Source organism: Malaclemys terrapin, chromosome 2 (genome assembly GCF_027887155.1).
Source record: "Malaclemys terrapin pileata isolate rMalTer1 chromosome 2, rMalTer1.hap1, whole genome shotgun sequence".
Lineage (NCBI taxonomy): Eukaryota > Metazoa > Chordata > Testudines > Emydidae > Malaclemys > Malaclemys terrapin.
Window position 1 is genome coordinate 224,066,830 of NC_071506.1, and position 15,137 is coordinate 224,081,966.

The window sequence follows — 15,137 nt, forward strand, 5'->3', positions numbered from 1 at the left end:
TGTGCTGGGGACTGAAAACAGATAGGAAGATATGGTACCAGCCCCAAAGAGTTTAAAATTGAGAAACTCAAAGCAACTGGTATAGTCAGTACCTGAATATTACTCTCCAGGACAGGACCAAACTTTGTTGACAACGTGCGACTCAGTACTATTGTGGGAGGGCTGTTGGAGTGTTATTATTCCAGAAAAAGAATGAGACATATTAGCTGGTGGTGTGAGAGGTTGCACCACTTCTGCATACTCCACCTTTTCTGTGGATAGGGAATGTAAATTCCCATTCCTGACCCTCCAGCACTCTTCAAAAGTATTAATTGCACCTATTTTTTTTTTAAAGATAAAGCCCTCATGATGTAAATGATTGAGATGTATCATTTTAGTGGGCACAGAAAGTATGGCTGCATTCGTCAGTCATAAACACAGTTCAGAATAGTAATACAGATAATGTTACCAACAAATAATAAGACATTCTTTTTAAAATCAGAGGACAGTGGAGAGAAAAATTTGGTGGCTTGGGAGGCTGAAAAGTATTTTGCAAGTGTAGAGCCCTAATAAGGGAGGCACTTTTATCTAGTGGTTATAGCAGAAATTAGGTATAGGCAGAGCTGGGTTGTATTTCCAACTCTGCATCACTTTCAGGCCTGATTTTTTTTTTTTTTTTTTAACATTCTTCCCCTACAGATTTCAGTGGGAGTTATGAGTCCTTACTATCTGCTGTTTTAGTTTTCCAAGCTGGAAAATGGAAATAGGCAAGTATCATTATCTGTGTAGAATGCTTTGAAAAGCCTGAATGAGAATTGGAGTAAATTCAAAATGTTATTCATAATAAAGATATAGCACTTCAAAATGTGCTGGTGGGTGGGGAAACTAATTTTATAAGAAGCATCAAGATAACTCAACCACACTCTTCCAGATAGTTGGGAGGAGGGGGGGAAGGGGCATACATATAGTGTGGGGAAATTGACTCTGAAAGTTCTAAAAATTGTATTAAGATGATGTTTTAAAAAAAGTGAACGGTACAGATTTTAAGCGTAGAAGTTTCTGCTTATCAGGGAATAACGTACAGATTATCAACGGGTGCGAAGTTCGGTTTAAGATCGGGTGGCATAAAGTTCTTTCTAAAAGAGCTGTTTATCACGGGGGTAACATGATGTGTTTCTCTTATGCACTAGAAAGAAAGGTAACTGGATGCCAAAACTGGAGAAGGGGGGGAAAAGTAAGCTCAGGGACAATTGTGACAGACAAACATGAATAGGGAAACACAAGGAGTAGTTTTGGCATATAGGGCCTGATCCTGCATCACTGAAGTCTACGGGAGCAGGCCCTTAGTTAATTTGGGAACAAAAAACGGATTCTCTGAAAAGAAGAGAAGTAGTAAGAAGATGGGTCTGAAAAAGTGTTTAGAATAGATCATAGGAGTAAGTTACTAATCATGGGCCTGACTTGATGAACTGCCTCAACTTGCAGTGAAATCATCAGAAGTTAAGCCTGCTTAACACCTGCTAAATCAGGCTCTAAAATACTAGGGAGGAGTGACTTAGGCTTTGTCTATACCAGGGGTTGGCAACCTTTCAGAAGCAGTGTGCCGAGTCTTCATTTATTCACTCTAATTTAAGGTTTCGAGTGCCAGTAATACATTTTAACGTTTTTAGAAGGTCTCTTTCTATAAGTCTATAATATATAACTAAACTATTGTTGTATGTCAAGTAAACATTTTAAAAATCTTATTTAAGAAGCTTCATTTAAAATTAAATTAAAATGCAGAGCCCCCCGGACAAGTGGCCAGGACCCGGGCAGTGTGAGTGCCACTGAAAATCAGCTCGTGTGCCGCCTTCGGCATGCGTGCCATATTTTGCCTACCCCTGGTCTATACTATCCTTTTAGTGACACAGCTGTGCCGCTACAGCTGTGCCACTAAAAGGCTCGCAGTGTAGCTGCTGTTTGTCGGCGGGAGAGAGCTCTCCCGCTGACAAAACTTCCACCCAAACAAGCATCAGCAGCTTTGTCGGCAGGAGCGTTCTCTCACTGACAAAGCGCTGTTCACACCGGTAAAACTTTTGTCGTTCGGGGTGCGTGTGTTTTTTTTTTAAACACCCCTGAACAACAAAAGTTTTGCTGACAAAGTTCCAGTGTAGACAAAGCCTTAGTCAAAGGCATTACCTGGATCATTATCTATGGGATACTGAGTGGCTCCCAAGAAGTGTGCTCAGCATTTCCAACTCCTATTGACTTCCGTGGGAATTGTGTTCTCACCAGCTCATGGAGTCCCTGAAATCCAGAGAATTTAGTAAGCACCTATATCTTTATTTTTATGTATTTATTAGTGATAGTAGACTAGTTGTAGAAAGCAGCTATAGGAAAGTGTTGACAGAGTAGTGATATTTACAGTTTTGTTTCACTGTGGGCTTGATCCTGCATCCACTGAACATATGGGGCAGCTCCCATTGACTTTAATGATGCAGGATCAGCCCCTTACGTAATTCATGTACACAATACTCATTCTACTGAGTATTGGTCTCCTGCTTCTCTGTACAATTTTATTATTTATATTACTATAGAACTCACAATGTGCTAGACACTGTCCATACAAAGATCCAGTCCCCAGCCTGTAAAGGTTAATATTTAAGGCTGCGAGGTTACAAACTGAGCTGTGGACCCCTGCACCCACACAGAGATCTACTGATTTTAATAGTTCTCTGCATAGAGTTAGGATCTGATTGTACAGATTAGAGACCTATGACTAAGAAAAATGCTTAAGGTATTTTTCTCCTGCACCTGTCTGTTGTTCTAAGTCCCAAGCCTACAAAAATTTGCCATGAGTAATCCTATAAAATTTAGTAGCAAAATTAAGCATCTGCATCAATGTTTGCAGGATTGGGGTCTTAATTAGGATCAGATGTCTCCCAAACTTCCCTTTGTCTTAGCCAATTACTAGTTGACTAATTTTCTTGTAAGGATAATGGAAGAAGTGGGCCTTGAGGACAGATTTAAAGGAAGAGAGTAGTGATCTGTGTAATGAATATGCTTGATACAAAGGTACGTCGAGACTAACCGCCGAATCGGCGGGTAGTAATCGATCTATCAGGGACTGATATATCGCGTCTCGTCTAGACGCGATATATCAATCTCCGAACGCGCTCACCGTCAACTCCAGAACTCCACCAGGGCGAGCGGCAGTAGCGGAGTCAACGGGGCAGCCGCGGCCGTTGATCCCGCGCTGTGAAGACCCGAAGTAAGTCGAAATAAGATATATCGACTTCAGCTACGCTATTCCCGTAGCTGAAGTTGCGTATCTTACATTGACCCCCAGTGTAGACCAGCCCAAACAGACCAAATGATAGGTTTTAGATATCAGGAACCTGTGTATTACTCAAGAGAATTCTAACTTTAATATGGAATGCCTTAGAGTGTTGAAGTGAAGACAGGCTTTCCTTAAATCTGTATCTTTGGAAAATAAATGTTGTGCATTTTTAATGCATTTTTTTAATGTACAATTAAGTAAAGTAAATATATACACTAGGAACAATTTTTTTGATTGGATGTTATGCAACATATAGGGAAAAATCAGTGTTAATTTATATGAAAATTGGGAAACTGATCTGTGAACAAAGATGCAGGTTATTTTGTCACCATGAGGTTTTAGGTTCTCAGGTACATAGGTAGTCAGAGATGGCTCCAAGATTTCTGCTGCTCTAAGCAAACTGGCATACCCTCCATGCCTGCAGTCACTAACCATTTTGCTGCCTTGAAAGCTTTGCTACTCTTTAGGCAATGACCCCTTCAGCAATGATGGGAGCAGCTGAGAGAGCAATATAGTTAATAAATCAGAATCTGATTCTGCAGACCCTTATGCACATGCTTAACTTTAGGCATAGAGTTAAACACATGCATAAGTATCTGCATGATTAGGATCTTAAGCCAGTATTTTTATTTTTTTGCAGCACTGGTTTTGCTTGAACTACTAGCATAATTTTAGCATAATATACAATATAGCAAAGATGGGATAATTATTAAAAAAGAACTTTAAAGAACCCACCTGACAGGCAAGCTCTTGCTTTTTTTCCCTTTTAATTTTAAATAAAGCTGTCTATGAATTTTAGCCTCAGGAGAACTTCATTCAAATCAATTAATCAGTCGGCCTCTCCAGTGACTAGCTTTCTGGAGACAAAAAAGTCAAAATAGGTTTTGAGAGTGAGTTTTGCATTTTTATGTTAATTTCCTTCTCCAGTTCTATCAGTTTTACACCACAGCACAATCCCGATTTCTTGCTCTCCTACTTCAACTCCTACCAACACAAGAGTTCAACATGCAAAGATTAGCAGAATCATGTCCTTATGCTGCAAAGATCTATCCTACAGAGCCAAATTCTGTGCCAATTAGACCTTCTGCTACTTCATACTCCAATCCTCTAAACAGTTATGCATGTGCCTAATGTTATTAATTTGAATAGCCTAATTGATTTCAATAGGTTACTTACTGTAGTACAGTCAAGCACCTGTGTCTGTAGGATGAGGGCCTAAAGGCTTGATTCTGCAATTAGCTGAGAACTCTCAACTCCAATGAGATGGGGTTGAGGGTACTCAGTACCTTTTAGGTGCTGACATTCAATAAAGTCAATGGGGATTGTATGAGCTTTAGGTGAATGCACTGCTTAGACCAGTGGCTCTCAACCTTTCCAGACTACTATACTCCTTTCAGGAGTCTGATTTGTCTTGTGTACCCACAAGTTTCACCTCACTTAAAAACTACTTGCTTACAAAATCAGACATAAAAATACAAAAGTGTCACAGCACACTATTACTGAAAAATTGCTTACTTTCTCACTTTTACCATATAATTATAAAATAAATCAATTGGAATACAAACATTGTACTTACATTTCAGTGTTTAGTATATAGAGCACTATAAACAAGTCATTGTCCATATGAAATTGTAGTTTCTATTGACTTCATTAGTGCTTTTTATGTAGCCCATTGTAAAACTAGGCAAATATCTAGATGAGTCGATGTACCCACTGGAAGACCTCTGTGTGCCCCTGGTTGTGAACCACTGGTTTATACCACTTGGTGAACTCCTGTACTGTGGGTCCCCCTCTGTGAACCAGATAATGCTACTGTTAGTAAAAATAAGGTGTCATAGCCTATTCCACAAGTAGTCCCACTGATTTAAATGGGGCTAATTATTGTGTAAAATACTATTCCAGGGATTGTCAAACTGGGGGTCATGACCCCTCAGGGAGTCGCAAGGTTATTACATTGGGGGTTGCGAGCTGTCGGCCTCCACTCCAAACCCCGCTTTGCCGCCAGCATTTATAATGGTGTTAAATATATAAAAAGTGTTTTAATGTATAAGGGGGGGTCACACTCACAAATTGGTTTTATGGGGTAAACAAAAATGAGCTCTTTATAATTCCCCCCCAATGTGTTACTGGAAAAAGTTAAATAAAGTTACAAACAAATATAACATTTCCCCCCTCCAAACTTCACAGTGGCAGTCACACCAATCTGTTGTGTAACACAGCCTTTGAGCACTGAAGTATCTATGTAAACTGCTGTTAAGTCTCCCCCTGAGAAGGTGATGAGTGTGGCCTGGGTCCCTTGATTCTGCTGCTGCTGCTGGAGGAGGCGGTGGCTGCTGAGGTAGCACAGCTGTTACAGTGCAACACTGGTCCCTCCTCCCAGCTGCGGCTGCCTCATCTCCCCCCACCCAGCCCGTCCCTCCCCTCCGCCGCTCCCGACGCTGCTGCTGCCGCCGCGGCCACCTCCTCCTCCCCGCCCCCACCCTCTCTCTCTCTCCATCTCTCTCTGTCCCGTTCCCCCTTTCCCCCGCCTCTCTCCGCCCTGCCGCCGGCGGCCCTGGCAGAGCAGGCACTGCAGGGGGATCTCAATGTAACACCATGACAGGCATCGCCGCCGCCTCCTTCTTCTCCAATACCTGCAGGTTCGGGGGCTGCGGGCTCCACTTCCCAAGCCTGGCTGAGCTCATCGAGCACATTGAGGATAACCACATCGGTGAGTGGCCGGGAGGGGGACCCCCCCCCCGCAGCGCTGGGGAGCGGGGTGCATGTGCAAGGGGCGTGGGGCTGCATGCCGGGCACGGGCAGGGCGGGGGGAGAAGGTGCCGGGGTGGCTGCATACTGGGCATGGGCGTGTTCGGGGCGCGGGGGGGTGTGAAGTGCAGGAGGCGGCATGGCAAGGCGTGGGGCGGAAGGGGTGCTGGGGGAGGCTGCGAGGGGGGCACGAGGGGCTGGGGCGGCTGCACAAGGGGGCATGGTTGGGGGGGGCAAGCTGGGCGCCGCTGCAGCGGGGAGTTAGTTTGCCTTGGCAGGAGGCAGTGCGGAGAGCCGGAGGAGGCGCGGGGAGGGGGAAGAGGAGGACGGGCACGGCACGCCGCCTGCTGCTTCCGCCCCGGCTCTGGCTGTCAGGGCTCCGGGGAGGGAGGGAGCGAGCCGCGGCAGCCATTCCGCTTCCTCCTCTTCCTCGCCGCCGCTGCTGCTGCGTCCTGTCAGCGCTGTTGCTAGGTGTGGTGGGGAGGATCGGGCGCTGCCTGCCCGCTGCAGCCTGGCTGCCCTGAAGGCGCCTCTCCGGGGAGGAAGGGTGTCGGGGAGGCTGGCGGCTGGGTGGGCGTGGAGCAGGGCCCCGCCGGCGGGCGGGCGGGCGGGCGGGGGTGGAGGTTAAGCAGCGGCGGCTGCTGCAGGGGCGAGGTCTGCGTGCGGCTAGTGCCGCGCCTGGGGTCAGGAGACGCCGTGCGGCTCCAGCAGCCGGGGAAGGAGGAACCCCTCGGTGCAGCGCTGGCGGGCGGGGATTCCTCGGCGCTCTGCTGCTGCCATTTGCTGGTGAGCCGCGGCCAGGCCTCTGAGCGGGGTCCCGCCGGCGGGGCATGGAGCTGGGCGCTGCGCCTGTCTGATCATCACCTGTAGGATAGCTCGCTCCCCCCCCGTACACCGTGTTGATCAGACAAGCGCCTTCAACAAGTCCCCTGCCTGGGATGCCGCGGTCCCGAACAAATCTCCGGGAAGATCCGCCCTGTGCCCGTTCCGAGGGGAGTGGGGGCAGGGATTATGCCCAGTGCATTATGCAGCAGGAGGTGGGGTGATGACTCGTCAGTCTGCTGCCTCCGGGAGGGTGCCCCTGGGTTTGTATCCGCACAGCAGTTTGCAGTTACGTGCAGGTATGAATGTGTGAGGAATGACCCCGGCTTCTGTATGCACATCCAAAAGTTAACACTGTGACAAAGCTTTTTTTTTTTTAATCTTTCAGTTAATATGTGAGCAAAAGATAAAACACGAGGCCTATCTTCTGTACATGGATTTTTCTTAGAATAAGCTTTGTTTAAAAAAAATAGTTTAGCAAATCTACTTTTTTTTTTTAAATTGCTGTCTAGAAGGTAATACAATTGATGCATTACAAGAAAAAAACGGTGGGTGAGGTACTATGTTTCATTGGACCCAACTTCTGTTGGTGAGAAATACAAGCTTTCATGCTTATACAGAACTGGAAAGTTTGTCTCTCACCAGCAGATGTTGGAGACATAAAAGATATTACCTCATCCCTCTTGTCTTGTTAATATCATGGGACTGATACAGCTACTAGTACACTGCCTTATCAGACCTTATTTTTGTTGTCCCATTTAACAGGGGTTTTACAGTGACTTTTAGGCAATCCCTTCTGTGTAACCTCTTTGCTGTGTTTTATTAACAATGTAAACTAAGCTGTCAGAAATATAATTTTCTTCAAAGTAGAAACTTGACAGGTTAGTGACTCCTGATTTGTTTTAATCTGAAAGAGGATTATATTATAAAGAAGATGTAAATAATTAGATTTGCTGTGATTCAGTAAAAATATAAGTAAGCAGCATGCTGGTATACAATGATGAAACACGCATGCTGTTCCGTTTTATGACTTCTTTAATAAGCCGGCCCCAACATTTGAAAAAAAATAATTGAAATTTTGATGAAGTTAATAAACTTTAAAATTAGACTTAACTTAAAATTGAGTGTCAAACTGCATTAATACAGTGTTATAGGTGAGATTTAAATTGCAAATCAGGAAATTCCAAGGTATGATTTCCATAACCATAGATGTTTACATGTATGTGATAAAATCATATTCAGGAGCCATTCTCTAACTTTCAGATTTAGCACACCATATCTCAAACTGAAAAATACATAGTATACTCTTGTTATAATCTTAATCAGTGTTGGTATAATGGATTCTCATTTTGATACTATACTATAAACCTGTGATTCTCAACCTTTCCCCATACCGTGAACCATGTTGCAACAGGAAAACGATTTGGGACGTCACTCTCAACTAGACATAAATAAAGGGAAGGTGATCATGATAGTCCCTTCCCGTTTGAATCTGTTTGCACCCCCAAGTTGGGAAATCATGCCATAAACCAAGCCACGTACTGCCTGATTGCGGCCTGTGGACCGTAATTAGAGCACCACTGCCATATAGTTGTACAGAATATTTCATATGCATGAGGGGGAAGGGCAGGCTGAGTTACATTAGGAAACTATACACTTAATTTCCTAATATTTGTGCATTTAAAATTAATATTACATTAATATATATTTGTATGTAATGCTTTTATTTTCTCTAAAAGAAAGTTGCAATGATCACAGATTAAATACCCACACGTACATTCATATGAGCATGAGATATGACACTGCTTTGAGTACATTTATTTGAAGGTTCTTCCATATGGGATTGCACGTTCAAATAACATTACACAAATTTGTGGAAAATAGCTTATAGTGCTTGTGATTTTCAAACATCTATAACATTTATTCTGTACCAGTTTTCTACAAATATGTCAAAAGGTTTTTTTTTTCCTGATGGAAGCCGGTAGTCACTGCATGGGCTCAGAAGTCTGTCCATCCTGAGTTTGGTGCAGAATTGGATCTGAAGTGGATTTCCAGTTTGATGTTTTAAAAATACATCCTATTGGAGTTGTCAGTAAAATCAACTGGAAAAATTCTTACTTGGTGAAGAATCCTGAGCTAAATTCAACCTCAGTGTAAGTCACTGCAACTTCATTGAAGTCAGGGCTTAGTTTGAGTTTTTTATACCCTCAAGATATATGGATGCAACTCCTAGTAAAGTCATTGGGAGTTACATGTGTTAAACTGAACACAGGTCTCATTTCTTTCATACTAAGACCCTACAAGCTCTTTCACATGAGCAAGACCCCATTACTCTCATGGAGCAGCTTAAAAAAATCCTGACATAAAACTTCCTGAACTTTCCAAAACTCTTCAATTTTGTCATGAGAAATTTCAGCTGAAAGAGAATTTTTTTGAAAGGTTATAAGCATCTGAAAATGGAGGCTTATGAAATTGTCTTTACAAGGTGTGTGTTGTGAGCATAATACTGTAATATTCTCTGTGTTGAGAATGCTTTTGTCATATACATATACAATCAGGAAGGGATTAATTTTGGACATATAGAGTACATGGTAATATTTCTTTTAAGAATAAATGATTATTTTGAAGACATCTCTTGTACTTTGTATAAGAATAAAAACAATAGGATTAGATTTGATTGTTGTTAATTTTAAAAAATAAAATAAAATGTCCTGTGTCACAGGTATGCAAACAGTTAAGGTTTATTGTTAATTTAGACTTGGTCCTGCCGACTGCTTTGTGTGAATGGATCCTCACAACATGGAATCCCATTGGTCTGCCCATAGGAGTCAAATTGCAGCACTGGGGTCTTAAACAGAATACACTATTCTGATAGTGTATATTTTCATAGAGAGTTACAATGAATCTTGTGTATTAGCAAAATAATTGATTTGAATTTAGTCATTTTGCACTGTATGTGGAAAGGTGGAAGCTACAAAGTATTTTAATTCCTAAGTACTAATTAAGGGTCAGTTTTTGCCACCCTCCTTCATAAAGTAAGGTACAACTTACTGTGATTAAGGATAGCAAAAACTGGCTTTATATTTTGGCACCAAAATTCCCTGTTAACATTTCTAATCTTCAAGTGCCAGTGGATGATGTTTTTGAGAAATTCTGTAGGTGCTTTACTTACTTAGAAATACAAAATTCATGATTGCAAGTGTGACAGAACTTGATGTCTATCAATAGATTTTTTTTTAAGAGCCTTAGTGTTAATTTTATGTATTAATTAGTACCTACAGCAAGCAACTGCCATAAAAGGTAGATGAAATAACTGGTGCAGATGAGCTGGGAGCATTGCCATCTCTTTCTGTGCTTGGCAGGTAAAGAATAATTAAACTCATGTTTGGTGCCACAGACCTATCCCAACACATACCAACGCTACAGTCTGGTTTTTATGACTGTACGGTGCAGCCTTCAGGGTTGGTTAGGCTTACTCAGGAATAATTATCTCAGGCCTATATAAGGGACCCCATGTACTCCCTGTTGTAATGGGACCAAATTCTGCAGGAACAACCCCGCCATTCCATAACAACATTAACTTATTCTGTTCCCATAACAGATAACCCTCATTCCCATCCTCTACCTCCACACAAACACACGTACCTACAGTTCCTAGATGAAAATACTCATTAATGTAAAATTAATCAGTGATTATTTTCTATGGTAATTATTTCCTAGAATTTTTTTTTATACCCTTGAGATGGCCTGGCTCTACCCAGTCGGCTTTGGCTTCCATGATGTCCAGACTCAGAGCCTCCTTCCCCATATGTGTTCCAGGAAGCAGGGATGATGGAAGGTTCAGGGAAGGGAGGGTTGTAGCCTGCTTCATGGGATCATCTCCCTGCCTCCTGGGGTTTGGCTGCTATGCAGGCAGCCTAGCTCATCAATCTACACGTTTGACTTTCCTACTCCCTGGCTAGAAGCTGAACGTCAGCTGTGGCTCCCTGATCCATGGAATGGCACAGAGGGCATGGACTCTGATCCAACTAACTCCCCTTTTGGAGTGTGTCGGGAGTCAAGGGCAGCTACAGGTGGGTCCCAGGAAGACAGAAAATAAAATGTTCGGTGCTTGGCTTCAACAGAATGGCAGATTCCACAGGAGACATGGCCGATGTTGTGGTCCTAGTGGATTGTATTAGCTTTGTGGAAGGAATATCTGGTAAGGGAACAGATACAGTACTATATACAGCCTGTCATTTTGCAGGGCAGTCCTTAAATTCATTACGATTTTCTGATTCAGATTTAAATTTCATCTTCTGGTTTTCTCACAGCAGTTGCTGAAGCCCACTGGGTAGGTCACATTACTGGCATTCTGTGATTTGATTCTTCATCCTTCTACTTCTTACTAGCATTTTTCAGTAGTTGAACTCCAGCCAGAAGAGCAGGGCACACTAGCTCCCTAAAGGTTTAACAGTGCAAGTATCATGCTCTTTTGGTCTTGAGGTGCTCAAACAGAGATTGTTAGAATTCTTACTCATATTATTTATTGCATTAGTTTTCTTACCTTCATGGCTTCCGTTGGCCCAAGTTTAATATTTTTCCAATGTGCAGATCAGGTTGGTGCTGATATCACACTATGTGCTAAATTGATTACCTCTGTGCATGTATGGTTCATCTGGACCGTTTTGCCTCCCTTGATATCCAGCAGGTGTGAGGGTATCAGATGTGAATCAAATGGAATCGGGGTGGATCAGAGTTACATAACCGTTTAATGAATATAAATGGTCTGAAGAGACAAGGAAAAGTGGGAGGGTGGTGGGAGAGAGTAGTGAAGAATCAAGGCTGAGTACATTCTTATCCTTTATGAGGGTTGTATGATATAGTACTTAACTGAGATTCTGAAGCATCAAAAGGGAATCTTTCAGCCTTTACTTGTACTAAGGCCACACAAAATAGACAACTTACAATAACTGAATAATTCAGTATAACTTGCTCTAGAAAATACAATACCGTGTTGCTGCTTGTCTCCCGGATAGTACCGTATTCATACAGTAGCTTTCACTGTCAAGACTTAAAGCTGGAACTTTTTTTTTTTTTTTTATGGAAATTTTTACTCTGTTCCCAAACATTAGGATTGATGATGGAACAGGGGAAGCTGTTACACTAAGTAGTGGAATTATCAGGAAAGAAAAAAGAAACCTGCAAAGGAGAAACTGAGTGACATAATGAAGATAGAAAAATTTGGGCACAATATTTTCAAAGTGATAGAAGACAGCACAAATCAATCTGGATATTCTAATATGTAGCTCACCAGAGGAAAAGAAAGTATGTTAGTTCTGAAGTTCAACTATGCTAATAATTTTTGGATCCTAATGCCTCCAGTAATTTCAAGCCTTCATGGAACATTAAGGCAAAGGGGTCTATAATCAAGGACCAGAGTGCTGAGATGGAAAAAAAAAAAGTGTGTGTGTGTGTGTGAGAAAGGAGAATTCCCATGACCTGCGTGCATAAAGCTTGCTCAAAACTAGTACTTACAATGGTTAACTTGGGCTGTATGCTCACTTTGGTAGTAACAGGTGCTAGAAACAATAAATGTAGAGAAAGAGAATAAGTTAAGATACTGCATGGGAGAAGCTATGGAGTACTAAGTAAAAAGCATATCTTAAGTGGGGACCACAATGTATGAAAGACGCAACAACCTTTTCTGAGCCCCTGCAGTCTGGCACAAAGGCCACCTACCCTTGCCATTTGCTAATGGCCCCAGCATGCTTGGATTTCCACAGACACATATTGGTAATGCTGAATTTTGCTGATAGTAAAGTATTACTGCTCAGAACAGCATAAACGTAATACTGAATATGTGTAATATAACACTTTTTCCCCCCAGGGTAATGTACAGATTAGCATCTGGTGTTGTCATGACCCGTTACTCATTTCAGAGATTCCTCACACTTATTGTGCATCAGCTTTGTGAAATCATTTTTGTATTGAAAGTTGGTATGGCAGCATCGTATATAGGATGTTTTGTGTAGTGTATAGAAATTTAAAAGCAGGTTTTGTAGTTAGTTGCAACTCTTTCTTCCATGCAGCTTGCATGAACATATGGGCCTTTGTGTGCAATAAAACAAAAATCAAACATACATACCTGTTGTAAAAATATTAATAATTGTAGTTAGTCTCTTGATACAAAAGAACTAGGGAAACAACGTCTAATACTTCTAGTCAACAAAATAATTCTTAATAATGATGTTGGACAAAGCCCAAAGATACATTTGTATTAAGTTTGCACCATGTCCAGTATTTCCACAGCTGTAATCTTTGTCATTCTTATGTCAATCAAAATCTTTGCATCTGGTGGTGCGGGAGATACAATGGGTCCTTTAGAGATAAATCTTTAGCCTTTGAAGAGTATGGGGAGGAGAGGCCCAGGTACCTCAGCAAAGCTTTGTCTATGTTTTAAATAGTGATACTGACTTGTGATTCTGATTAGCAGAGGTGTAGCAGGTTTACAACAGAGCTTCTGCAGATTTAGGGGATTTGCTCGTCAATCATAGTTGCTTTGTCAGAAAGTCTTTTGTTATCTAAGAGAGATCTTAAAAGAAAAACAACATCCCAACCTACTGAAAATTATGTCAAAAGTACTGTCAGTCAATTAGTATGTTTAAAATAAACGAATTAACCTCTTTTTCTCAACTTGCACCATCACTCATTAAGTGAAGGCTACTCTTTTTTGTTCTGTTATTGGGCATATACCTTACATCATAGTGGCTTATATTTCAGGAAAGCATTAAAGATTGTGTTGTGCCCTGAAAATGTATTTTTAAAATCTCATTTACATGCACTCAATAGACATAGTATCAGAGGGGTAGCCGTGTTAGTCTGGATCTGTAAAAAGCAACAGAGAGTCCTGAGGTGCCACAGGACTCTCTGTTGCTTTCAGTAGTCATAATCATCCAGGCCTACAGAGCCTTCTCTCTTTTGTGTGTGCGTGCATGCTATGAAACTGTTTTGAGACCCGCTGAATCTTTTTATGCAGTATATCTTGACTAGTTTTCATAGCCATTTTAAATTAAGTCAAACTGATCTCCCATCTTCTGCCACACAAGGTAGTGTTCTGGAAGATGGGACCTGCCATCTCTAGTTCAGTCCTTTTATGGTCTTTGAAAGGACTCTTTAACTGTCCCAGTTCTGAATTTTTAGCAGTGCAAAACTTGTCCCCAGCTCCATCAACAACAGTTATATCAACCAGAAGATGTAAGTTCTCTCTCATCCTGCCACCAAAGCAATTAACTTCTTTCAGGATCATAGTTTAGGTTTCAGACAAAATATGCACATGAGCTATCTTTCTAGTTTGAATTAGTAGAATGAAGCAAAACAAGAGAGTGTAAGCTCCTGATTTATGCTGGTCTAACTATAGTCAATAGACCTATGAATTTTAGATTGGTGTGAGAGAACTGGACCCCAAACATTTCTTCTCATTTAGTCAGTAAAATAAGTGAAGGCAGATATGAGGAATAAAGCAGATCCTGATGTTTGTTTTCAGCCTTCATTGCATCATGCTTGTGATGGTATCTAGAGAATGGGAACATTCTTTATGTAGTGAAGAGGTAATTGTCCGTTATCATTCACTAAATTATCCTTCAGTCTCTAAAATGCTATTGGCTTATGACTGCAGTAACCTTTCTCAAAGTTAACATACATAGAATGAAACCCTCTTGACATCTGTTTTAACCCCTGATTTTTTCCCAACATATTGCATATTTATATTGGCAGTGATGAAAAAAGCCAATGGGAAAGACATTTTGATTATATGCAGTTCACCATCCAATAAAAATGGATATTAATATTTTAGTTAGTTATTGTTTATCAAATACAGGTAAAGACATTTACCAGACTGCATGCTTTCAAGGGTTATTGTTTTAAGAATGCTATCACATTCCAACAAGCTATGGCTTTCCAGATCCATCTCTGCTTCTCTTGAATTTTCTTCTTTAGGATTTGACCTTACATCATCCTAAAATATAATTATTTTTCCTGTCTGAAATTCATTCTACATCCATTCACATGGAGGCTAAAGAGGCTGTTTTATTTAAAGATGCAATGACATGACTTTTGTTGCTGAAACAAGTGTTCTCATATTGTGGATACCATTGATGAGAATGCTATGTGGGTGAGGCAAAAAATGTTTTTAAAATGGCTTAATATTTGATCTATACATTTTACAGGGAAAAGCAGATGAAAATAAACATTTGTAACGTCACAATGTCTGATTTTTTTTTCTTTTGAG

At 41.4% G+C, this 15,137-nt stretch overlaps 1 protein-coding gene across 1 annotated transcript in view; it reads left to right on the forward strand.

Annotated features, from left to right (window-relative positions):
• Nucleotides 1–5,785: 5,785 nt before the first annotated feature.
• Nucleotides 5,786–15,137, forward strand: part of JAZF1 (JAZF zinc finger 1) — a 269,372-nt gene continuing 260,020 nt past the window's right edge. Inside the window, exon 1 of the mRNA XM_054018230.1 lies at nt 5,786–6,008. Within this exon, the coding sequence (XP_053874205.1) occupies nt 5,894–6,008 (115 nt within the window). The 5' untranslated portion in view covers nt 5,786–5,893. The remainder of the gene's footprint in view (nt 6,009–15,137) is intronic.